General features: G+C 43.7%; 3 protein-coding genes across 3 annotated transcripts; 1 reads left to right on the top strand and 2 right to left on the bottom strand.

Annotated features, from left to right (window-relative positions):
* The first annotated feature begins 6,696 nt into the window (after window positions 1-6,696).
* On the top strand, window positions 6,697-8,210 carry LOC108012610 (uncharacterized). The gene has a single exon (XM_017078029.4). The coding sequence runs from the start codon at window positions 6,811-6,813 to the stop codon at window positions 8,113-8,115; it is 1,305 nt and encodes a 434-aa protein (XP_016933518.2). The 5' UTR covers window positions 6,697-6,810; the 3' UTR covers window positions 8,116-8,210.
* A 4,948-nt stretch (window positions 8,211-13,158) lies between these two features.
* On the bottom strand, window positions 13,159-14,817 carry FucTD (alpha1,3-fucosyltransferase D). Its single transcript, XM_017078016.4, has 2 exons — window positions 13,719-14,817; window positions 13,159-13,655 (listed from the first exon to the last, which is right to left on the bottom strand). The coding sequence occupies exons 1-2, from the start codon at window positions 14,642-14,644 to the stop codon at window positions 13,241-13,243; spliced, it is 1,341 nt and encodes a 446-aa protein (XP_016933505.2). The 5' UTR covers window positions 14,645-14,817; the 3' UTR covers window positions 13,159-13,240.
* A 4,861-nt stretch (window positions 14,818-19,678) lies between these two features.
* On the bottom strand, window positions 19,679-21,689 carry LOC108012638 (uncharacterized). The gene is made up of 2 exons (XM_017078061.3): window positions 21,295-21,689; window positions 19,679-21,235 (listed from the first exon to the last, which is right to left on the bottom strand). Exons 1-2 carry the CDS (start codon window positions 21,687-21,689, stop codon window positions 19,684-19,686), a joined length of 1,947 nt encoding a protein of 648 aa, XP_016933550.3. The 3' UTR covers window positions 19,679-19,683.
* Between the last annotated feature and the right edge of the window lie 4,035 nt (window positions 21,690-25,724).

Below are 25,724 nucleotides of genomic sequence, written 5' to 3'. Positions count from 1 at the left end.
TGTTAGTGCACTTAAGTTGAGAATGTTTTGGTCTCCGAGTTCAAATTGTTCGACATGTGTCCGCACATTCGTGTTCATCCTGGCTACCTTTCTGTGTGTGAGTTTGACTGAAATTGGAAAACTCATCTCTGTTTCGCCTGTAGCACTTGGTGGAGCTTTCCTGCTGCAGTGCCACCTTTCGTATAAACGGCCACAAAAGGTTGCGTAATAACGCCCAGTATCTTGTATCTGCAGGCTGCATTCAGTCGGCAGCTGCCGTGGTATCGAATTTCCAAGTCCCATTCATATCGAAGGCTGCTCAGCAATTTTCAATTTCAATGCCCGCTCGCTGACAAATTGACTCGCAACTTTGTGGGTTCTCTAGAGGAGTGAAATGGTGGGGGTTCCTTATGTCAAAGGCTGCTCGAGCCAACATGGCCTTTGACACCCCGAAATGGAGATGGGGGCAGGGAACCCAATCCCAGAGCCCTCAAGGTGGGCGCTAAAATTTTGGAAACGAAACTACACGAAATGAAATTCAAGTGGATATTGGGTCACTTCTGGTTTTGGTTTTCAAGTGCCCGGCCGTTTGTCCATTTCCTTGGCACATGCCAAGTGGTCGCCGAGTATCCGATTACGGGGCACCGGGAAAACCTACAAACTCCCATAAAGGAACTGCGGTACTTTTGCAGATTCCAGCGGGCACAGCTGTGGGAGATGCTCGGCGAAACATTCCTGGCCATCAAGCACAAGGCGGATCGATCGTTGGGAAGCAACATCTGGTCATACTGATCTTAATTGGAACATCTCCTCGGAGGAGGCACACTTCGGTGGATCTTGTTCTGCACTGAAAGAAAAAGCAGCCTATTAAGTTTTTTTTTAATAATTAAGGTGTACTGGAATGTTGGATACAAAAGAAAATTATGATCTAAATATTTTCTCAATCCTTAATTTTGAGCGAAGTATTTATTTAATGCAAAGTATAATATTATGGTGTGTATTGTACAAGAAAGTCCGTAAAAGGATATTGTATCACGAATAACCTGTTTTGTATTGATAAGTGTCCTTAAGATCTTGTTTATCGTTGGGTTATTATAAAGAGACCCCCTACTAAAAGAGTCGTACTATTTTTCCCAGTGTACCCGACAGGTAGCAACGAACTGAGCCAAGCAACCTGGCCATCAATTTCGCGTAACGGGCTGCGAGAACCGCTAGGCCATGGCAATTGCATTTCACGGTCCTTTCCGATCTCCCCGATCTCTGATCCTGGGCTCGCCAGCGCCAACGGAACCTGATCACAGATGTCCTGACGGCCACAGCAGATCCGATCGCCCTCGGTTGCGGTTTAACGAGATGTGCGCCCGCCCCCTCGACACACGCCTCCACAGAAACCCCCGAGCCGAGATCTCCCCTAGCACGATTTTTGGACCTGATAATAAACCCCGTCCGCTCCTCGAGCGAAAGTGTAACACAATTTCAGACACGCGCATCTGTCGTTCGTTTTGAGTTTCGGTTTTCGGATCTTCAAGGAACAGTTGTGGCCCCCGAAAAAAGTACGGAATTGCTCGCAAAAAAAGAGGAGTTTTAAATACCCAAGAAGGGGTGACACGTGGCACTTGATTCGTATCACATTTCTGGACTATTTCGGGAGTTTACATTTCGGCAGGGAAGGGTTCCTCTTCAGTCTTTTTTTGTTTCGTTGACTCCTCTTGCCAACTGTCAACCCATTTGGCCGATATTTATGGCCAGTTGCCGTTGGGCATCGGGAATTCTTGGGGGAGGGGTCGTTGGCTGTTGCAACTGTTATTAACATGAATTTATTGCTTGTTTCGGCCTTTTTCGGCTGCGAATTTGAATTTCAGCGGACAAAGTGTGACCACACCGGACCTCCAGCGCTATTAGGGCCTAAAAGGGTTAAGAGCTTTGCAGTGCGGAGAAAATATGGCCTGTTAGAAGTGCAATTTTTGGGTGTTCACCTTTTTCAATGAAAAATTGTATATGTATTATGTTAATTTTAGAAATTTGGAACATGTTGGTGCTAATTTACCTTGTTTCAATGTTAAAAGGTATGATATACAGTTCTTTATTTAAAATATGGAGAAATATAGTTCTCATCGAGTTATTTTGACATAACCTTAAACCATGTTTAAGGACAAAGAGTTTGTTTACCCAATACTTCTCATTTATGTAAAACATCAAATAAGTATATTTTCCCTAGGATAAGGATCCTAAATATATAATACCCCATCATTTATCAATCTTTTGAGGCCACCTTTTCCCTCTCCATTTGATTTGAAAAATGTCTTTCTAATCGTTTGAGGAGCAACAACATTAACAATATGAACTTAACCAAATCCGTGTTGGCCCCGTCAAGTTGCGTGTAAAAACACGAATTTCTCGATTCATCATCGCGACAGGAGGTCCTCACTCGAGGTCCTTCGGATCCTCGCGGTTCCATTGATAAATGCCAAACGAAATTTGTCGATTGTCAATCAGAGGATCTTGGGTTTGAGTTTTTGAGTTTTTGAGTTCGAGGTGATCCCTCTCGACTCCTCGACTGACAGCAAACACGCGGTGTTGTCCTTACTCGTTTTTTCTGTTTTTGTTATTGTTGCTGCTGCCTAATGTCTTGGCAAATAAGGAGCGTCGCTCCTGGCGACGACTTCTGCCACGGTAGTCCTGCGTGTCCTCCGCATGTCCCATATCCCCTGGATGTCCTCTGCTCCCGGCAGGCACGGTGTGTGTAAATCAGGCCGCCTGTTTACAAATGTGTCGCCATCGCGTAACTCAATCCTTGCCGCGCTGGCAACACAGGATGCGCTCGACAGCCGTCGCCGGCTTGGCAAACCAATAAATACCATTAGATGTTACCCTAAGGACTCCTACCTCGCCCCTTACACGGAGAAAAATGAAAGGTGTTTAACGGGATTTTAGGAATTTTGAATTACTTAAAGTTTTAATGATCTTTAGAAAAATGTTTAATACATTCCCCAATCCAAAGTGATATAAAGTTCCTAGAAATGAATTTAATACAATTTAGGTAGAAGTGCCAAACTACAAAATATTCAAAGACATTAATTAAATACAGATACAGATTTTACCAAACGATGGGTACTTATGTAAAGGCTTATTGTTATATTAACTCTTATTTAAAAAGTGTACCTTTTAAATTCGGAACACAAAATAATGCAACTTTAGTTGATCTTAGAACTAATCGCTTTCTTATTTAGTACCCTAAATCCGTGAAAATATTTTCCGTGCTTCTTGTGTGTCAACAATGTCATGTGTCTGAATGTCGCCGTCTTTAACATATGTCCTTTGATACACACACAAATCCTTGGAAGGACAAAGGTTCCGGGTGCAGCTGAACTCGCTCGGGACACGCATAAATTAACGGGCCGGGAGTTACGCTGATTGTAGCCCTAATCCCCGGTTCCTGATCCTGCACCTTTTGGCCCCATTAGCACGCGTTCTCCGCGCACGCGCAGCCACTTGAAAGGATAACGAATTCCGACTCCACTTCGGGGGCTACGTGGTGCAAGCAGGCGGCCAAGGGCCAGGACCCAGGGTCCTCTGGCTCAAGTGCCAGGGTTAAAATTAGTCGAGCCCTGTCAGCAAATCTGATTTACGCGCCAGCTGCTCCTTTTTCTCCTCCTCGAACCCAAATCCCGTCCTGCAATCTGCGCTCAGCTTTTCGTTCTCGGGTCTGCCTTCTTTTCCAAATTATAATTTTAGTGGCAATCTAATTAAGCAATTACAAGCGTGTTGTTGAGCTGCTCTTGGCGTGTTGATTTATAATACTGGAAAAGGGGAAAGTGGAGAGCGAGGCAGATGGTTGATATGGAATCTCCAGAGATGATTTCCGTACAGATTTATGTTGGGGTTTTAGATGATGTTGAAATTGTAGCTGATAGAAACCTACGTTTATATATATGTAAACAAAAATGTAGTAGATTTGATTATTTTTACCTATAAAATGCTAGTATACCCTACTTTAAGAAGTGCCTTATACAACTTCTTACTTGTTATGAAGTAATCATTAATACAACTGTCTCCATGAAATTTATTCACTGTGGAACATCCTTCCTGTGGGTATTTTTTAATGCATTAATGTAGCTTATTTTCCAATAAAACATTTTACAAATGAACAAACAAGACTTCCTCTGAGGCCAAATTTGAGCGGGAAATGTTCCTCCTCCCATTTCAGATACTACTCCCTCTCCACTCCATTGGGTTTTCAAAATAGGAAGGTCTTCTGGCCTTTCCTAGGACACTCGACTTGACACCGGGACAGTTCAATTAAATGCGATATTTACAACACCTGACACGGACCACAAACTGGACAAATTAGTTGACAGGCCAAAGACGTTGACCACAGATGGTCAGGGGTCAAGTGCTGCTGTCCGGGACCCCAGATGCACTTCTTGTACCTTTGGATAGGGAAAGTGAATGAGAATTAATTACCATGCCATCGATTTAGAAATATTCCATAAACTTGTAGATATAATTTCCCGATGGACCGAACAACCCCATGCGATCCGACACATCCTCAACAATTAATCATGCGAAGCGACATAACTTTCGGTGAGATTTTTAATGACTGCGCCTGCTGTCATCGCGGCGATCGTAAAAACTCCGGCCCGTGGGCCATCAAATAGATTTATTATTGAAAATATTTTGGCTGTCCTCGGGATTGTGTTTTGGGGTCCTTTACTTGCAGCAAGGATGTGGCATCAGGATGATCCGAAGGATGAGGTGGCGTTTGCGGATGCCCAAAGCAAATGTTGTGTTAAATTTATTTTTATTGTATTTTGTCATTTTATGATGACTCCGCGCACTCCCTTTCCTCCGTTTTAGTATTGTTTATATGTAAACAGTTCCCGGGGCATTCGATTTCGATTCGTCGAGGGTCATAAAAGTGCAAATGGTCAAACATTGGGGAATTTTTCAGGGCAGGGTATCTTGAGGGTGCAGCTGTCTTTGTATAGAAATCAATAAGTTACAATCAGAACAGAACCAGAAGCTTTTCCAGTAGCCCATAACGATTGAATGCCTTCATCTACGATTCTCTACTTATCCGTTTGTAGCGCCGACAATCCTGTATACCACACTAATTAACCCTTGTAGCTCGGCGGGATGGATGACAAAAATGGGATGGGGCGGGATCTTGGGCCGAGGAGCACATACAACACCTTTACACATAATTAGGGGCCTGTTGACTGCTCCCGACAATGGATGTGTGTGTCTATATGGAAGGTAAACACATGTCTAAGCCAAGGCACTGACAGAAATATAAAGAAAGTTCTGGGGTTTGATTGATGATTACTGGATTATGATGTGATTACTAGACATCGGATTACAAACTTAGCTAACTTTGTTTATTATAATTACCATTATTAATATAACTTGAACTTCACTGGATTTCGAATTATGCACTCTATAACAGAACTAAAAATTTTAAATGGAAGTTCTAGATTTCTCGCAGTGCACACTAACTTCTACTTGTTCCCAACCACCTCCGGCTGGAGCGTCATCTTGGTGCTGCTGCCATTCATTAATCCACATAGAAATGCCAATGGCAGAGTGAGATGTTGATGGTGAGCCGATGGAATGGAGATGGAGATGGAGAGGTGATGGTGATGGTGACCAAGGCGAATGCAAACGAAGGCGGCCGAGGCGGCACAACAACAAAGCGGCCAAGAGGCCTATTAGCCACAATAAAGAGGCAGCCCCTGCCACCTCCAAATCCCCAATCCCCCTGAAAATTCTATTATGCAGATGAATGGATATGGGACTGACTGACTGACTGGGTGTTTGTGTGTTTGCTCCGCCAGATGCCATTACAATGTAAACCCAACAAAAGTTCACTCGGCAAACTTGATGCGGGCCTGGACCAGGGGACGTCTTCATCTTCTCCAGACACTTCTCCACATACATGTGTATATCCGAGGCAGCACTTCCAGCCACCGCAGCGGAACAATTGATCAAATATCATAATTTATCAAATGACAATGCAACAGGCGGCGGCATCGGCGGCCTCTGAACGTTTTCGTTCCCGTATTTACTTGCCCCAATCCCCACACCAAAGACCCCGATCTCATCTTACCGATCCCCGATCTCCAATCCCCCATTCCATTCGAAAGCTACAACTTAATTTATTTGGACAATTTAGGACTGACACAACAGCCATCGTTTGGCTGCCGTGTTCTCGGTCCTCTTATTTATTTCGATGGTCAGTCGGAACCCAATCTATTTAGCATAATTGCAGCTACGATCGAACCGAGAGACCAGATAATAATGTATTCTTGTGTGGGGTCTGTGTAATCCTAGATAGGCCACAGTGGGTCAAATAACCAAATTAAAAGGCCAGGGAAAATATTGGGACAAACCGTTTATTGTTCTATTATGGTAAACCTGGTCATGGCATTAGTTCTAATCTTTCCGGGGAAAGCATTCTATATTGGAATTGGGAAAATTTTCATACTAAATAGTGTCAAGTTTGCTCACAAATTGGTAGGTTTATTAATGCTGTATGGGTATCTTTCTGGTTGGTCTTAGATTTCTATAAAGCTATTATTTTTTAAAAATCTTTTTGATTTTGTTAGTTGTTGAGTTTTTAAATTTGAGAATCTGAAGAATTCGCGGTATAAGGAATCAGTCCAAGTGATGTTTATGATAATTTCTTGAGAGTTATTTTATATGCCTTAAGATAAAGTCACCTGTGACTTAATTCTCCATCAGAACTAACTGTGTAATATATTTTAAATTTCTGTGTGTTGTGTATACTGCAAAATTTGCAGTACTTGTAATTTCTTTGAGATCCAAATTGCCATGGACAGTTATACGAGGGCCAGGACACTTCAGGAGGAGGCGGGAGTTCCTCCTGGGGGAGTCAAGCGATGTTGCTGCAACTGCAGAAGGAAGCTGGATCCCTACCAACTGTTCGATGATAACGTGGAGGATATAGCCAAGAGCCTGGCTCAGATAATGCTGATCTGCGGCATCAGCACGGCGAAATCCTGTGCTGCCAGGTCGATTATCAAAAGGGCCTTTGTTTACCACGAACGCTTGAGGACCACCTGTCCACCAAATCCGGCGCCAGGGAGTCGTTTGAATCGGGAGGACTTGCTGCAGGCTCTGCGACTCAAGTGCGAAATGGAACCCGTGGAGGCGATGCTCACCTATGCGATCATCAAGCGGGCCTTCAAGGCCTTCTACCATGGCAAGCCCCTCGTGACCATCAGCAATCCCATCGTGGACGCCATGACGGTCCACACCCAACATGCCGCCTGGATGCATGCCGCCCACAAGACCGCTAGGATCTTCGACAACTACAAGGCGGCCTTCTTCTGGGCCCACAAGCACTACGAGAGGCAGATCAATCTGGTGTACAGTGCGCTCTACCAGCGGATGACCACCAGATCGGACCCCCTCCTGGTGCCCGGCTGCCCCTGCAAGGGCTGCTCCAAGCAGGAGGTTCCCGGGCATCCCAAGGCGGGCCAAAAGCAGATGACCAAGATCAAGCTGTCGGAGGGTGCAGATCTCCCGGAACCCTGCATCCTCTGTGGCCTGCAAGTGCCGCGAATGGAGAAAGACGTGAAGATCAAGGTGAAGCCCCCGAGACCCATCATCAACCACGAGGTCAATCTTCCCAGATGCCAGCAGTGCAACTCGCCCTTCCTCATCTGCGAGTGCAACATCGATCAGTTGACGGGCGAGCAGTTTGGGGAATGTGGTCAGGACTCCTACAAGGTGAAGTGGTATCGTCTGGAGGAACCAGTGGCCGTTTCCCAACCCAAAGCCCAGTCGCTTGGCGACGAGGAGCAGGACACCAGCTATGCGGAGGCCTTGGAACCTCCAGAGGATTGGGACAACCATCATTGTCCCATCGACTGCAAGCACGACTCCTGCAGCGAATCCTCGAATGTATGTCATAGCACTTCCTCCTCGGAATCTTCAGGAAGTGACTTTGCCACCTGCGAGGAGGGCGATGATAAAGAGGAGGACGTGGTGGCCAAGTTGGAGGATTACCTCAACAAGCTCTGGGCCGAGGAGGTGGCTCAAAAGAAGAATCCTTCGTATGTGCCCAGAACCATTGAACCACCTGGTTTGAAATGTCTTAAGTGCAAGGATTAATCATTGGAATCCTATATTTCTCTGTTCATATTTTGGCTATATAAATTATTAAGTGAGGAAAGTAGAAAACGGAAATAAAGAATGTGTACAACTAATACATTTTGAAGAAACGATAAGCTAGATATACATGTAGCCAGCTCTTACTATCCACCCTTTTAGACTTCTTTAATCCTACAAAAATTCAGAAGTCTGAAAGTGCGGGAGGTGTTCTGTCACTCCTGGTGTCACCTTTAGTTCAACGACTTGCTATTCCCCTGGGCCACCCACTCCCTGTCCTATTCCCAATCCCAATCCCATTGCCACCTGGGGAATCGATCGCCCACACGGGAGCCGGCGCTTATCACGCGCCCACAGATCGCGCCTTGACAATGGCCACTTAAAATGCCATTGCCGGTTGTAATCGCCTCTAAATTGCTGGCACCTCGCTTTTTGCCCAGCCTGGAATGGGATATGGGCTATGGGATGTGGCATTCAATGGGTTGGAGCTACTGTTGTCATCGCCGGCTGCTCCGCCCAGCAGCTCCCAGGAGCTTCCACATAAATCGCTGCCCTTATCTAAGCACTTGCATCTCGCTCCGAACAGAGCTGCGGATCCGCGGATTCGGATTCGGATTCACGCTCCTCCTCTCCGCTTATCAATCTCAGCTCATCTGCACGCAGAACAGAACAGAACTAAACCAGACAAAAAATAAAAAAAAAACAGAGAACGGAGCTGAAGTTGCAGAACATCTTCTGCGAAAAATAATTCCGCAACTTGTCACATTTTGTAAGATTCAAAGTCGCAGAGACAGGCACAAAACTGCAGACGCCTCTGCGCCAGGGATTCGGGGATTGGCCAGCATTGAAAGGAGTCCTTGACTGTCGGGATGGGACTATTATTACAGGGTATAAAAGGGGTTGATCGACTATAACTGGGAAAGACATGAAGGAGTAAACCAAATTATATACGTTTCCCAAAGATATGGTTTAAAATATAATGTAGAGATATTTGCAGTAGTCAAAAGTGTATATCATACCATATAAAACTTATATGCACTCATATACCAAAATTCCTGATGATCTATAGAGATTATAGGGATAAAAGTACATTTTTTTGTGAAAACAATGTTCATTGAAGCTCTATAAAACATAATTTTATTTAGGAGTGATTCAAGCTTATGTTGGATCTTTCGAGAACTTAGAGCTTAAATTTCAGGGGGCTTCCTGTAGTCGAATTATCCCGACTTACCCTGACTATTTTTGGCTAGGCTCAGGCTTCACCCTCGAATTCCTCCCGCCTGTCTTTCCGAATGTCTTCGCATCTGTCTGTCGCTGTGGCATGTTAAACTGAAGTCACATTTGCATATAGATTTATTTTTATGGCCACTGCCCTCGGATGGCTCGTGAACTATTTATGTGTGACGATCGGATCGGTTGGGGGAGAAAGATCTCTAGCCGAGGAGCGTTTCTTGCCCAACTATGCTGGCATTTAAAGACCCCCATTAAATATTTGGAAATATTGGAAATCTCTGGATAATTCCGTCTTGCCAAATTCTTAATTATGATATGCTCACATTGAGTTTCTCTATTAGCCCAGATTTGATGTGTCTTCCCATTCCCTTACTTTTGATGGGGAGTGTGTGTGTTGGGGTAAACAAAGCCCTCACACCCAATTGAGAGCCACTTTTCGACTTTGGATAGATCTTGGAAGCTGTTCAAGAGACGCAAGAAACCATTGAACTTTTCAATAGCCATCAAATTTGCGTCTAATGCGAACTGAGACCCGAAAGTTCCCGCCATCGTCTTCGAATTTGTTATACCCCTGCACTCAATAGGCACTGCAGCCACTCGAAGTTTACTTTGAAAGTTGGATTCTAATGCACTCAGAGAAAAATATTGGAATTAAAATATGGTACTTTACTTGACTTCAAATCTAAAAACCAGCGAAACTTCAAGGACATTGAAATCATCTATACAGGATCCTTAAAGTATGCAACAATATTTATGTTGCATACCCTTAGACACTTTTATAATCGATTTTAAAATAAAATATTCAGTAAGGGATAAAAAAAAAAAGATTTATAAATATAACTGAAACATTGAATTATTAAGGGTAGATAATGGTACGCTTTACTTTCCAATCCCATCTACGGAAATGTATAACTAAGTAACTACTATAAGTTTCATTTTAGAACTACTATAATTTTTCTGGGTGTATGTTTTGTATCGATCTGTTCCATTGTTGTGGGCCTGAAGCTTAATAGTCTTTTTATAGCTGCACTTTTTCAACTTCAATTAATGAAGTGTCGAGTTGTTAACACCAAAACACACGCCCTGCTCCCAGTGGTGCAGCCTACTCCTCCCGATCCCCAGGGCCCAATGCCCAATCCCCAATCCCCACTACCCAACACCCTATAGCCAATGCCCCTCCTCCTCCGTTTATGCCATCTCCCCATGGACCTCTATTTCCAAACATTTCGCCCAGCCGCGAGATGGGAACAAACTCCGCCGCTGCTGCAGGTGGGGCAGCCGAAAATGTAAACAAACAAATTAAAACGAGCATCGACAGCAGCTGCAGACTTTGCCTCAGGTGAGAAAACGGGGCTGGGAGTCCGGAAAACGGGGAAAAGTGGCCGAAGGGGGTCGCAGGGAAAATGCATTTTCACGGCAGCGCCAAAAGCAAACAAGCCAGACAGCAACTGGAAAACGGCAGCGGCCAGAAGCTCTTTAATCCCAAAAACTTTGGTGGCACTTAGCGGTTTACGAGGCTCTCGAGAGCAGGCCTTTAAAGTATTTAGATAGCCAGGTGAAAAATAAGAAATGGAGCCAACCGTAAAGCCTTCCATCCGGTGCTTTTTTGGCGACACTTTGTCGAGATTGAGTTGTTAAAGTTTGATGTGTGATTTAAAGTGGATTCTTAGCGTCAATATACAGTGGGAAACAATTATAAAGAGGATGTTATATATAAATAAATGGTATAATATTTCATATCATTATTGAACTCTATGAGTTATGTAAAATTTTATTTTAAACCCTGTGAAATCGTTTCAATTTTCCCAGCCTAGCACTCCTTACTCCCACCTTAACTCCTTATTTATTGACCAGTTAGTACACTTCTCACATCATCCCATTGTGGTTCAGTTTGCTCCGCTGCTTCACGGTGTCCATAAATCAGAAATCAGTGTGGGAAAACAGTTGACGCTCCCAACTGAAGCGCCGCTTCCACCCGAAACTCCACAAAAAAGAAGAATCAAGTGTGGAGAAGGCCGCCGCCAACGCATCCAAGAAGTTGGACTCCAAGAGCAGTGAGAAAAATGTTAATGATAAACCTGTTTGTCAATTAAACAAAAATATTGTAATAGTTGATAACAGAATGGGCAAACACGAAGTGCAGTCGGAGGGAGTGAGATGATGAGAACTTCCCAGAACCGAAATGCTGGAATCGGTGGGGCAAACGGGGGGAATCGGGGGAACTGGAGGGCAGAGGAGCAGCCAGGGACAACCTGTCAACCCAAAAGGGCCCAAAGGCCCGAAGGCTGGACTGACTCGATGTGCTTGACTTTGGTTTCATTATCGCCTCGCCTTCAACTTCAATTTTACCATGTCCCAGGCCCAGTTCGAATAATGCACTGGGGAAAATGGGGAAAAACTGAATATTATAGGATGGAATACTAAGGAAAGTATACCTTCTATCAAATCAAGTTAGAAGATTAAAGGAAGTTTAGTTTTTTTAGGGAACCAATCACAAGATGTTATAGATTAAATATTTTAATAAGACTTTATGCCTATAGCCTATTCAAAAGGTATTGTAAAATACTTTCTAGGACTTGTTTTTTGTCTTTCAGTCCCATATATTATAAGGTTCACCTCATTGATCTTTACATTTTAGGTTCCCAAGTTATCGTACTAACATATCATTAAGTCATGGTGGGCCAATCAGCACCCTTTTTTTCTCAGTGCCATCCCATTCGCATCTCTCGGCCAGTTGGCCGCTCTGGCTTATTGTTTAGTGAAGCATTTAACTTTTAAATATGATTGTGTGTGGCAAGAGGAAAAGTGTTTTGTGCATGTGATACCGTTTTGAAAGACATTCCGAGTGGCGATATGGTGTGCGGAGGGGAGTTGTAAGTTGGCGGGGGAATTGGGGGCATCTCGGGCACTTCACTCGCAGCGCTGTGAAATATTTCCCATGACAATTCTGTTTGTTTTTCGTGCATTGTGTGCTCGGTTGGCACCTCACCTGGACGGACTCCACCACTCCACCACTCCACCCAACTTATCCCACATTTCTGGACCGCCTTGTCTTGTCTCGTCGCCCACTCGTTCGTGGAGGCCCCCGTCATCGAGGGCTGCCCAACACAGGTTACCCATCCCCATCCCCATCTCCATAGCCATCTCATCTGGAATGGTCCACAATGTGTGGAACAAGTTTGCTCTATTTGCTTTATCTATGCCCATTGCCGGTGACGGCTGTCTCTGCTTTTTCCCAGGCACAAGGCTCCTCTTGAGCGACAATAGCTGCCAGGCAATTCCCATCCCCATCCTCCACTTCTGCCCACCGGAGGGGGCTCCACCAACTGGTCGGTCTCCCATATGGCGGCATTAGCTGATGGGTATTTCAACAGGCCGCCCGGCACGGGTCGGCATCCCAGGCATCCTGACATCCTTCCAGCGAGTTTCTAAAATAACCCAACATTTTGAAGGGAATTATGTCTGCTTTTTTGGGAACTGAAAACCGAATGATGGGTGCTCTCCCTTTGGGAGATATTAGAGAAAGGAGCTTTCAAAACTGGATGAAATTGAAATATGTGATAGATCTTATATGAAACTTTACAAAACATAGATCAAACTACATATAACGTAGAAAGATTACTTAATATTAACAACCAATATCTTTCCAAGCAACCATAACTCCTCGATAGAGTACAACTTATTAAGCTCCCTTCATTCCGGAGCTGTCGGCGAGGTCAATGGAGTGCCGCCGAAATTCCGCGGAATTAAACCAGCCAGAACCTGCCGAAAATAACCAAAAGCCCCAAGACGAAGGAAGAACTCAACTCGAACTAAACGGAACCACACCGAACAAGGGCAATTTGCGATCGTTGGTAATTATAATTGGGTTTGGGGATCGTAGGGGGACTGCCACTCAGAGGAAGGTGGTGGATCGATTGGGGCAGTGGTATTTGGTCCACCAACCGATGAAGTCCAGGCTGGAAGATCCCTGAGGAATCTGGCGCTTCTCGAGGGGCTGTTGGATGAGATAGCAGAGGGCACAGTAGGGTTGGGAAGTTTTGCGCAGCTTGTAGAGGGAGTGCCACCAGAAGTAGCGCTTGTATTCCTCCGGGTTGCTGGTTAGATCCTTCAGATGACCCATAAGATCCTTTGGGGTGGCAAAGTCCAGGCTGTTAATATAAGAATGCTGAGGCACCAGATTGGTTAGGTTTCCTCCTCCAATCAGAACGGGTACCAGATATTTATTCATGGCTGTATACATCTGCGGGGGCACATAATCCGGACAGGCGGTGGGTTCAAAGATCAGCATGAAATAATAGTGACTGCAGCTAAAAGGGGTGACAATCGGGGAATGGTTAGAACTTTCTTAAGATGGATATACAATAACCTACTCATCGGAACCCAGGCAACTTTCATGGGCATCGAGTTCAGCATACTTGCGCAGCTCCTCCAAATACAGGCTCTCTGGGAGACTATTCTCATCCACCTCATACATCAAATACACAGCTAGTCGGGACTTTATTTTTATTTCCTCCTCCAGCCGTTGGATCATAGAACCTGGCATATCATCGGCGAAGTTGAGGTTGGGAGAACGGAACCACTTGAGCCTCCTGGCCAGATTCGTATAGGAGAAATAGTAATCCGTCCAGATGAGCTGAGAATCCAGACGATAGGTCATTGTCAAATTGAACAACATGAAGTCAGGCAGCAGACCCTGCGACATTGGCTGCTTGGCGGCATAAACCACATAGTAATCGGGATTATGTTGGGTGCCATTCAAACCCTCCAGGCTATAAGGATGATCTGCATTAACGACCACCGAATCGTAAGCTTTGTCGTTGTAGTTCCTTTGGTTGGTGACCAGGCAACCGCACTCCATGTGGGCAGGTCCACCGACCAGTGGCTCATTCCACAGCAGGATCATCTTGAGATCGTGGTCCTTGTCTCTATTCTGACGACGATATAGGGGAATCGTGGCGAAGAGCATGCAAACGGTGACCACAGCCACCATAGCTTTCAGGACATTCATACATTGATTGGGTGAGTACAGCTCCCGCTGGAGATTCCTCATCGAGACTGGAGATCTCCGGGGAGGAGGTAGCCTTATGGCATCCTCAGAGTTTATCGAGTCGCTATCCGGCATCCTGCGATTACCATCCTTACCATTTTCCTCATCTTTTAAGAGCTGGGATGGTAGAAATCTAGGGATATCCTCCATTCCATCAGTCTGCTGTCTTTCCAGCTGCTGCGGATCGGGGTTCCTCCGAAAACTGAGGATCTTGTCCACTGGCATTGCACGAAGTCTATCTATCGGCATTGCCAGTAACAGGTCTTGAAACTGGATGTATAATTTACAAATAATTTGGCAAAAAGGGGCAGAAAAATAAAGAAACTGCCAAAATAAGATTTTCTTATAGCCCAATTTTTGGAAAACAATTTTAAAAGAAAATACTTGTATCTTGAAAAGGTTCGTATGTTTACAGAATAGAAGAGCTTGAGTTGTTGTGTATAAATTTTGATCTAAAAATCAGCGAATACTCGAATATTCCATTATCACTTTCACGTTGTTTGATTTATTTCTCCTCATAAAGTGGAATAAAATACAAATTGCCTAGCATCAAAACGTCGCTGGGAATTGATTGGCTCGATCGGGCATCTATGGAAAACCCCTTTTCAATCAATCCAGCGTTTTAACACCCCCACCCGTTTCCACTCCACCTGGCCACTTTTGCATTTCCGATTTGGCACTTTCATCAGAATGGCCACGCTTCCTCTTCGCCTTTTTGCCATTTGCAGCCCGTTCAGGCGAACAGGAACAAAGTAATCAATCATTTTGCCAAACCATCAGAAACATGACAATCTGCCAGAAAATTTGCGTAACGTTTCACGATTCACCGTTGGGGGGAGGTTTTGGGCGTTATGAGAGGGGGGGAGCATATAGCCATCGATGATATATCACTGCAATTTCGAATATTCATTTCTACGCTGTTGTTTTTCCGACGCCTGCTCCTCATCGTCCTCCAGTTCTGGGCTCATTTCAAATGCGTTCCGCATCCGCGATGAGGATGTGGATGTGGATGTGGATGTGTCTGTGGATGTGGACGTGGAGTGGGTGGATGGGGTAGAGTGGGTGCCGAATAGTGGACAGTGGAAACGCCACTTTGCGGACGTGCCAGGCGCTCCAATGGATCGTCGGAGCGATGGAGTGGATGGATGATGCCGGTGTCATTGTTTCCTCACCCATCCCATCCAATCCTCCTCCGCCACGCACGTTGTCTCAATTATGGGAGAGTGCCAGTGAGAAGGAGAAAAAACATATATACAAAGAGGAAGTGCACTTAAAAAGGGATTTCCTTACATGTTCTGAAGAATTCGCGGTGATAACAATTTACTATAAACAGAACATCTTTGAACATCACATTTTATGGAGTTTTTTTCGGTTATACAACCCAGAAAGCTGAAGAATTCGCGAGGTTTTATGTGACACTGTGTATACACACCACTTTTATGTTGCCAGTGTAGCCTTGCGGGAGGAGCTAGCAATTTTCGAATTGACAACCATTTAAATGTTACGCACTCATGTTAACTTCCACAACGTGACTCGCCGCGAAGGAGAAGTATTCTTAAAGGGTTTCGGGGAAGAGGAGACCATGTAAATTGCCTGGATCCGATGAGTTATGAAAGTGAAATGGATTTGTGATTGCCGGCCAGACGAGCAAAATTAGAAGACCGCCGAACCGAGCCACCGAACAAAACAAAGAAAACCCAACCGAAGCGAACCCAAACATATATAAATTTTAATTATTCCCGCGAATCGCTGGCGAAGGAAAACGAATGCATTCTGCGATCCCGATCCCAATACCAAATACCATATACCATATACCGAGTACCACCGATCCTGCTGCTCCAAGTCGGCGAATGGCGAATGGAATTGAAATTCCATTGTGAATATTTTTTGGGGGCGTTGCCGGCGCGTCGAGAAAAAATGCAATAAATATGCATATGAGAGAGCTCACCTCCAAAGGAGGTACACATATATACCTATGGGTGCTTCAAAAAGGAGTCCCGAGGAGCCGAGTTATGGCGATTTGAATAATTTGGTTCCCACACTTTCGAAGATCTCTCCACTGGCAGCCCAGCCGTTTTTAATTAAAGTTATTAATACGGCTCCTCTTTCTGGACTAGGTGATTTACCTAACCACAAGATCTGTCTGTCTGCCCATTCCAGCCACCAAACTGAACAGTCTCCGCTGACTTTTGACTTCTGACTCATTTAAGGGGCTACTTATCGGAACTGGAACTCGAACTGAAACGGGAAGGTGTCCTTAAGCCCCGATCTCGAACGCGATCGGCAATTAAATGCCGCACACATTGTTGGCAACTGCTTAATTATCCATTCGATCCCATTCGATTCGATTCGATTCCAAAGAGCCGCCTTCAACTCGATTGCGTTGTCTCTCGGACCTCGGGTCCTAAGTCTTCAGGCCTAAGTCTTAGGGAAAGGAGCTAACGAATTAACATGTAATTATCTCAGCTTGGGCCGCTGGCCAAAGAAAACGCATCGAATCGCCGGCGACACCCGGACCAAAAACAAAACTGGCTAACAGTGTTGGCAATTCGGCTGTTTTCTGTCCTAATTTTGAAAAAATTCCAAAACTCTATATGAACTTATCATTCTCACTATCAGTACTTTTTTTTCGTAATCTTGCCTCATTTATATTTTTCGATTTAGGGGTTTTACTGAATAGAAAATAAACAACGAACTACAATTTTCAATATCAAGTTATGAATCAATAATATCTGTCAATATTAGACCAACAGATTTAGCTATTTTTTATCATCTTTAAAAAGGCATCTTTGTTAACCAGAACCGCGATTGCAGCCTAGACCTAAGAAAAGATGCAGATACAACCGAAACCGAATCGAGCGAGGGATTCCGAGTCCAGAGGCTGAGGTAGCAGCTGCCGCAGGTTGCGTGCGTGCCGCTTCTTCCTCCGCCCCTTTGGTTCCCAATTCCCGCTCCTAGGGGCGTGGTCCTTCTTAGGCGGATTCCCAAATTGATCTCGGACTTCGTGGGCCCTCGAACTGAGCTGATCCCAACTGAACCGACCACCCGCACTAATAAGACGAGGGGTAGGGGCAAGTGGCGCTAAAGTTGTCAGTCGCCTTGTCCGCAGGCGACGATCCTCTACACCCTAATTAGGTGTTATCTACGACTTGGGTTTGGCTCCTTTAATGTGGCCGACAAAGTGAGAAGGCTCGGCCAGTGGTGGTTCCTCGGAGTGATTAAATGAGCTACACCTCGAAGACCTCCGAAGACTTTCACTATTAACAAGCCGCTTGGCGCCACCAGAATGAAGAATATCATAAAAGTGAAATTTGTTAACAATTTTTAATTGGATATTTTTTAAATAAAAACTTTGTTTTTAATGGAAAATAAGGATTTTTGTAAAAAATCAACATTTTTCGATCCGTTTTTTTGCTGTAACTTGGCCAAAACTAGTCTCACACCAAAAAGACGCACTGTTATGAACAACTTGCAAGCTACGTAATCGATATCCATCACTTTCCGGCTGCTTTAGAAAAATTCAAATTTTCACAAATTCTCTCATTTTTCATAAGGGGTAACATCATCTATTTTTGCGAAAATTGGCCAAAAATTAAGTTTTTCCTTTTTAAATGCCAATCGATTGGAAATTTTGCTACGAGTTCAACAAGGTATGGCATTCCATATTTGGACTGTTACTTTTGTTGTTTCGTCGAAAATACTACTCATTTTTGGGGTAAAAAGGGTAACTTTGGATTTTTGGAAAAAATCAACATTTTTCGATGGGTCTTTTTGCTACAACTTGGCCAAAACTGGTCTCACACCCAAAAGACGCACTGCTATGAACAGCTAACAAGCCACGTAATCGATTTCTACCACTTTCCGGCTGATTTACAAAAATTCAAATTTTCACAAATTTTAGCATTTTTCATAAGGGGTAACATCATCTATTTTTGCGAAAATTGGGCAAAAATTAAGTTTTTCAGGTTTAAATGCCAATCGATTTGGAATTTTATTACGAGTTCAGCAAGGTATGGCATTCCATGTTTGGACTGTTACTTTTATTGTTTCGTCTTAAATACTACTCATTTTCGGGGTAAAAAGGGTAACTTTGGATTTTTGGAAAAAATCAACATTTTTCGATGCGTTTTTTTGCTGTAACTTGGCCAAAACTGGTCTCACACGAAAAAGACGCACTGCAATGAATAGCTAACAAGCTTCGTAATCGATATCCATCACTTTCCGGCTGGTTTAGAAAAATTCAAATTTTCACAAATTTTTGCATTTTTGGTAAGGGGTAACATCATCTATTTTTGCAAAAATTATCCAAAAATTAAGTTTTTCAGTTTTAAATGCCAATCGATTGGAAATTTTGCTACGAGTTCGACAAGGTATGGCATTCCATATTTGGACTGTTACTTTTGTTGTTTCGGACAAATTACTACATTTTTTTGGGGTAAAAGATTGTCCAAAATTAGGTTTTTTAGGTTTATATGCCAATAGATTGGACATTTTTTACGAGTTTAATGCTGTATGACTCCAAATATTTGTCAATTTTTGTGTACTGCTATGTACAATATAATAATTAAAGGAACTAAAAAATTCCTTCGCCTGTTTAAAATCTCAAAAGACCGCCTGATCAAAAGACTTGTTGACCTACACACGAACATAATCTCGGGGTTGACGCATCCCCTCACGCATTTTGGCGCCACTTATTCGGCGAATGAGTGTAATCCATCACTGACACACTTGTCCACTCGGTTGTGCTTATCACTGCCCGGCACTACACATTGTAGGGTAATATGGAGCACTCATTGTCCAAATCCCAATTCATCCCGACTGCTTGCGCAATTGATGGCAATCAAGGGAAGGGCAATTGTCGCGATCAACGGTGGAGACTGCTCCGTTCCATCACGGGATGACACATCCGGAAACAGGCAATCAGCAAACCGGAGAAAAGCGGATTCCGCCGATTTGAGCGGGGCCAGCTAATTGTGACCCCCTTTCGAGGTTTATCTATGATTTTATGAATGCAACTGCAAAAGTTCATCATAAATTGGATAAAGTGGACCACAAATCTTTTTTGAGACGTAAATGGAAATGTACAAAGGTTATGTCATATATTTTTTGAGAATAATTTGAAAGAAATATACAGTTTTAGTTGATATTTTAAAGATTTTGCCACATTTTGAACCATACTGCTTAGTTTATAACCATAGTATTAATACAAATATTATAAGTTATAGTAGGGTTAAAGTACTTTAATGTGGTTAATAGAGTTTATTAATAAAAATCTGACTAGTATTTTATTAAAACGGAATACATATACAATACTTCTTGATAACTGGATCATTCGTGCACTTGCTGTGCTTTTTGTAGGACTCGAGACGACTAATCTCGTCCACCTTCATGATCAGGGACTTCTTATGCGTGTTCCACTGTACAGTGGCCTCAAAATGCGCCAAGGTGGGTCTGGTGTAGAACGAGATGACGTAGGTGTGCAGCTCATCATCTTCCACGGACTCATCGGTAACTGGGATCTTGCGGTCCATGTGAACGACCTTTTTCAGGGTATAGTTTTCGCAGATCTCGGTGAGATTGCGATCCTCCAGATGTTGGTTCATATGACGCACCACCTCTAGAGCCACTTTCGTAATGTGTTTCTTATTTGTCACCGTTTCAATGGGTTCACAGGAGCACCACTTGTCACGAATTCCCGCCTGAGAGCATTTTCTATTATGAGGAAGTTCGAAGAACAGGGACTGACACCCTCTGCACTGTGAAGCCCGAAGATTTGGACTGAACTTCGACATGGAGGTAACGTTCAGTTGGAGTAAGTGGTGCAGAGTCATGTGCACATCGAAACCTGAGGACAGGCGATTCTGGTTAGTCCTTAGGTTCTCCACGTACTGGGGATATCTTTTCCTAAACCAGGGTGGAACATATATAAACATCATGGGAAGGCGTTCTTCCAAATAACCCGATTTGGCATTCTGTCGAGTTACTCCGTATCTATAGCCATGATCACTTAGCACAAATACTATGGAGCGGTTGAAAAATCCCAGTGCATCGTACACTAAAAGGTATTCCCAGAAGACCTTGTCCAGAGCGGTTGCTCCCAGGAAATCCTCATGGGTGAAGCTGTTGCTCCAGAAGATCCCAAATACGGGTGCCACTTTCTCAAAACGTTGCATAAACTGCCTGGCAAAGTCGAATATATACTTGAAGCCCAACTTGCGGCCAAGGCAGAAAACATTTCCGAACTCACGTCGAGTTTTTAAGATAGTTTCCAAGGCAACTATGAAGTTTCTGAGATAGTAATCCACTGGCTGCTTCTTAAAACCGGGCTTATTATAGTTGAAAGTATTGATCTTACCACAGTCTTCACCGAAAGCTGTTTGATAACCATAGTTCTTGAACCTCTGCCAAATGTATTTCAGTTTGTCGATAAATCCGCCATGACTGAATCTACTCTGTGCCATGGCCTTTTCCTCGGCATTTCCAGTGAGCATGGCCAAAAGATTGGGTATGGTATTCTCACCCACCTTATTGAATCCCTGCATCTCGAACCATCCTGGTCGTTGCAAGAATTCATGGAGCTTTGGCATGGAGCGTCTCAGGTTCAGACGAGATGTGGAATCAATTCCCAGGATGATCACGTTTGGCTTGGATTCCTCATCAGGACGATCTCCTTCTGGATTCTTAGTGTTATGACTGAGGCGGTCCTGAACAAAGAGGAAGCCATCCTCTTGAAGAAGCTTTATTTCCTTTTTTCCATTTACGGCATAGCATTGGGTACTTAAAAAGTCAATGTCTTTGGGTACCAAAAAAGATTGGTTCAGAGGTCGAGGATCAGAAAGACTGTAAAAGATAAGCGAATATTTATAAGACCTGATAATATATATATCTATGGAACCCACGTAAAATCCTTATCCGGATATGAGGCACTTTTATTCCGTCCAATCACCTGGTATTGACACCTGAGTGTCGCATTTGGGACCTTTTTTGAAAGCTTTTCAAAGATGCCATCATCAATATAGAGCCTGTATTGTCTTAGTTCCGGATCGAACTCACTTAAAACCAAGTCATTATCGGTGCTGCACTCTTTGAAATGCTTTTTCTTGAACACTTTCATTATGTCAGCGGAAAAGGGATTACTTTTGGGCATCTTGCAACTTGGGCTATCCACGTAATATTGTAGATTTTTTTTTGAGAAACTTTCGATATTTGGATAGTGGGAGTGCAAAGCCAGTTTGGCAATGCACAGTATAAAGCCAAAGCTACAGAGTAAGAGAACATTACTCTTTCGACCCATTATATCGACTGAATTATCATTAGATAAGGTTCATTGTTAAAGTAGCGAAATTAGTTATGCTAAGTTATATATAGTTTGTCACGGATCAGTTTAGTTAAAATACTGGGAACATAATGTTGTATACTTCTTACCTCTATATTACAAAACCATTATCGTAATAATAATACTATCTAGAAATCCTTTTTTTACCCTTTTAGGTTTCCTTACCGATGGCTCCTCTTTTAATGGTGTGTCTTTCAGCACTTTTCAAAATACATATTTATGCGAGTTTGAGAGAGTGCCCAAGCGCACAAATCAAGCTGACTATCTGGAACCGTGGGCTATATCTTCCCAGCCTTGTTTATAGCCTTATGGCGTGAGACACTGAGACATGGGCAATTATGTAAATATGCGGCGGCGCCTGTTAGCTGGGAAAGTCTACAGGACTAAGGACGAAGGACACAATGGGACAACCGCAAATTATTGCCGGCCATTTGGCGAATGAATGCGTGACAAAACACAGGGCACAGAGGACACTCCTTGGATGGAAACGGGGAGTGCTCACAGGAGGCACAGGACACAGGCGACACTCGCGCACAAGGACAATGGACAATGGGCAATGGACAGTGGGCGCAGCGGGAGTGGCAGCGAGGTCAAAGGTCAGCCGCGCTAATGTTGTGCTAATTGCTAATTGCGATTGGAACGCGGTGGAAATGGAAAACAGAAACAGAAAACAGAAAACGGGACAAAGGAGCTGCTGAGGCGGCGCTTGGCCTAATTGAAGTGTCCTTGCCGCGCGATGATTTACTGCCCGGCGCTTGAGGAAAAAGGTAGCTGCCGATTGGCAAAGGTGCAACTACACAGGGAAAAAATAAGTACCAACGAGACTGATTCAATGGAAAAAAGGATTGACATTTACTATTCCTTATCCATTTACGAACCTTTCATCTTATAAGTAAGTATACCTTAGTAATATAATAGCCTTTTTTCCCAGTGCATTTTAGCCTTTCGCCTTTCATTGCCATCGAAAGCGGCGTCTGAAAATGATGACAGCAGCATCCGAGTGGACCACCCAGTGAGCCCAGCAAACTGCTGTTCCTTCATATCCTGGCAGGAGGTCCTTGGCCCCCACAAAACCCCTTCTCCTCCGCCCCCGCTGGCTTTGTTTGGTAATTCGATCTGGCGCACGCGTGGCCAGCTCAAGTCGCAAGACCTCAGGACCCCAGGAGCAGGATCAATTGGTCGTCTGGCCAAGTGGATCACTCTCTGATCTTTTTCGGCAGTCGCCAGCAGTTTGAGTTGCGTCAGATGAAAGGGATAGGATCGGGGGAGAACCAGAGGGCAGACCCCGTCAGGTGAGGCCAGGTGTCAAACGTGTAACTGGATACTCCTCTGGCCACCTCCTCGTAATCGGGATCGGGATCTGGATCAGTTCATCTTTAGTTTTGGCATATGCAAAGTGGACCACCAAATTGACTGGATCCACCGTCTGCTGTTTTTGGGTCACTTCTGGGAGATACTCTATAGGGGTTTTTGGGGTATAGAGGATTGATTACGAGATGGTATGGTAATCATTTTGAGGGTATTACAAAAATGTCCTGAGGCTCCTTATTTAAAGAGCGAAACATTTAGTTTTAAAAGCTATACACTCTAAATATATTTGTGGAATTAAAGGTAGATGTTGCTGCTTCCTTGAAAATAAAAAGACAAGTAAGCATTATAAAATAATATATCTATTTACATATATCATTACTATTCCTTTAAGTCGTTAGGAAGATTATCTGCCACTATTTAGTTTTTTTTTAAATATAGAACCTCACCAATAAATATTTTAGAGTGTTTTCTAAGTCATCAAAAAACTGCAGAGCATACAAAATTCGTTGTTTGAATGCTGATCCTTTTTCTTTTCTGCCCCCGATCTCTTCAATTTTTTTGGGGCCTTCAAAATTGTCTTTGGCCTGTTTCTTTTTATTTGTTGGCCACCATAGTTGATTGAAATTTCGGCAATGACCCCTGCAGCAGCCGAAAATTGTGGCCAAGACGGCAGCAAAAGCACAAGCAGAAAGCAAAAGCAAAAGCAGCTGGAAGCAGCAGACTGGAAGCAGCTGCCCCAACTTTAACTTGGCCATTAACGTTAACAGCGACATTTAGTTTGCCCACTGGCCAAATCGCCGAAGCGTTAAAACGCACACGGTGACAGCTTTTTGTTTATAATTTTTTTTGAGCCTTTCTTTATGGGCTTCATGGGTTAACAGTGGCAGTTGCATTCTGCCTCTGCGCCGCCGTTGCTTAATGTGCGATTTCTATCTGCAAATATAAATTGTAATTATTGCATTGTTGCGTCGGAGTTGCGGCAAGTTCTTATCAAAGGCAGCCATCATCGCCAGGCGGCTGACAAAGGCAGAAAAAATTAACAAAAAATTGCAAATGAGTGTCGAAAAGTACACACACCCCCCTTTTCCCCCTCTGGGTTCACCTGGCATTGTTTTTCCCTTTCCACGGCAGACAAAGCGAAACAAATTGCCCAACTTTAGTTGCCGTTTCTGCTGCTGCTTTTCGCGCTTTAACACTTTTTTGAATACGGGGAGAGGGCTGGGGGTTTTTGTAAAATTGATGATGGACCCTGAGTTATTGCCTTGGCTTGGTGACGACAGCTGCTTCTGAAAAAAGGAATGGAGTGCGGGAAAAACTGGGGAATGACCACCCAGCAGGCAGATGAATCCACTGAAAATGATTTAAGAAAATACATTTTAATTACGGCGCTCGAAAAGTGATGAAAATTGCCCGCAGAGAGAGAGGGGAAAAACAAAACGCGTTAATCAATAAATTGCCGCCCAGTGCAGCGATGATTTTCCCCACCCCACCCATGGAAATGCATCCAACAGTGCGTATGAAATTGAAAATCAAGCAACACAGCGGCCGAGGAACCACCAGAATCGAATATCCACTTGGAGTTGAGCTCGGATCTCGTGGCCCTCAAAGACCACACGAATGGCGCCCCCATATGGAGATATAGACCCTCCCTTTAGAGAAGGAGGAGGCAGTGCTTTGATTTATCACTCACTGGGTAACTTGGAGTCGAGCCGATCTGTCTGCCCCTTTCGGCCAGGGCATCACTCACTTGCTTACCAGAGGTTATTACACTGGGGAAAAATAAAGAAGTTGGATAGAAGATATTTTAATTGAATACAAAGGGTTTATCATACTGCTTAAATAGCTATTATTATACGAGAAAATATCATTTGAGGTTGTACAAGTTTTTAACATAATACGATGGGATGAAAAACTCAAGATTAACATTTAAGATACAAAAGTTTTTCAATTGGTTTTACAATACTAATAAGACAATATGGATCCTAGCATTTAAGTGGTACTATACCATTAATATATATTTATATACATATACTGTTGATCTGCTTCAAGATATACACTGGTCCTTGAACTATTCATATTATTGATAGACCAGAATGAAAATATTGCAATAAAGGTTTTGATATGAAATAAAATAAATGTAATGCAATGTTTTGAACCGGAATATTCATTAGAAAACTTTCCAATTCAATAGACATTTTTCCCTGTGTATTAACTACGGCTTTGATTGATGCCCCCACACATGCACTGGGATGAAAAAGAGAGACCCACACATGGCCACACCCAGACCCAAAGACCCAGACGCCGGCCTTCTCGATCACCTTCGTATTCCTCATCTGTTTGCCTTGAACTTGGATCTCTTGAGTGTTGCATCTTGGCTAGTAGAATTGGTAGTGGTCCCAGTTTTGGTATCGCTTTTGGCCTTTGCCACGGTCATGGCCCGTTAATTGAAATATGTTTGGGCCGCAGATCAAAGGGATCGAAAGTGGCGTTCGGGCGATGATGATGATGATTTGATTAATTCGAATGGGAACTGGCAACAGATCTCCGAGGATGCAGTCGATAAGGCAGATGCAGTGATGATGGGTTCGATTCGGAACTAATTAAAACATTTAAAATAAAACACACAGACGAAACAGGCAACTTTTTCGTTGGAACTACGGGGAAAATAAAACATTAAACAAT

The sequence above is a fragment of the Drosophila suzukii genome, chromosome 3, assembly GCF_043229965.1.
Source record: "Drosophila suzukii chromosome 3, CBGP_Dsuzu_IsoJpt1.0, whole genome shotgun sequence".
Classification (NCBI taxonomy): domain Eukaryota; kingdom Metazoa; phylum Arthropoda; class Insecta; order Diptera; family Drosophilidae; genus Drosophila; species Drosophila suzukii.
The sequence above is the reverse complement of the archived record's forward strand: the minus strand, read 5'-3'. Positions and strand labels throughout refer to the sequence as shown.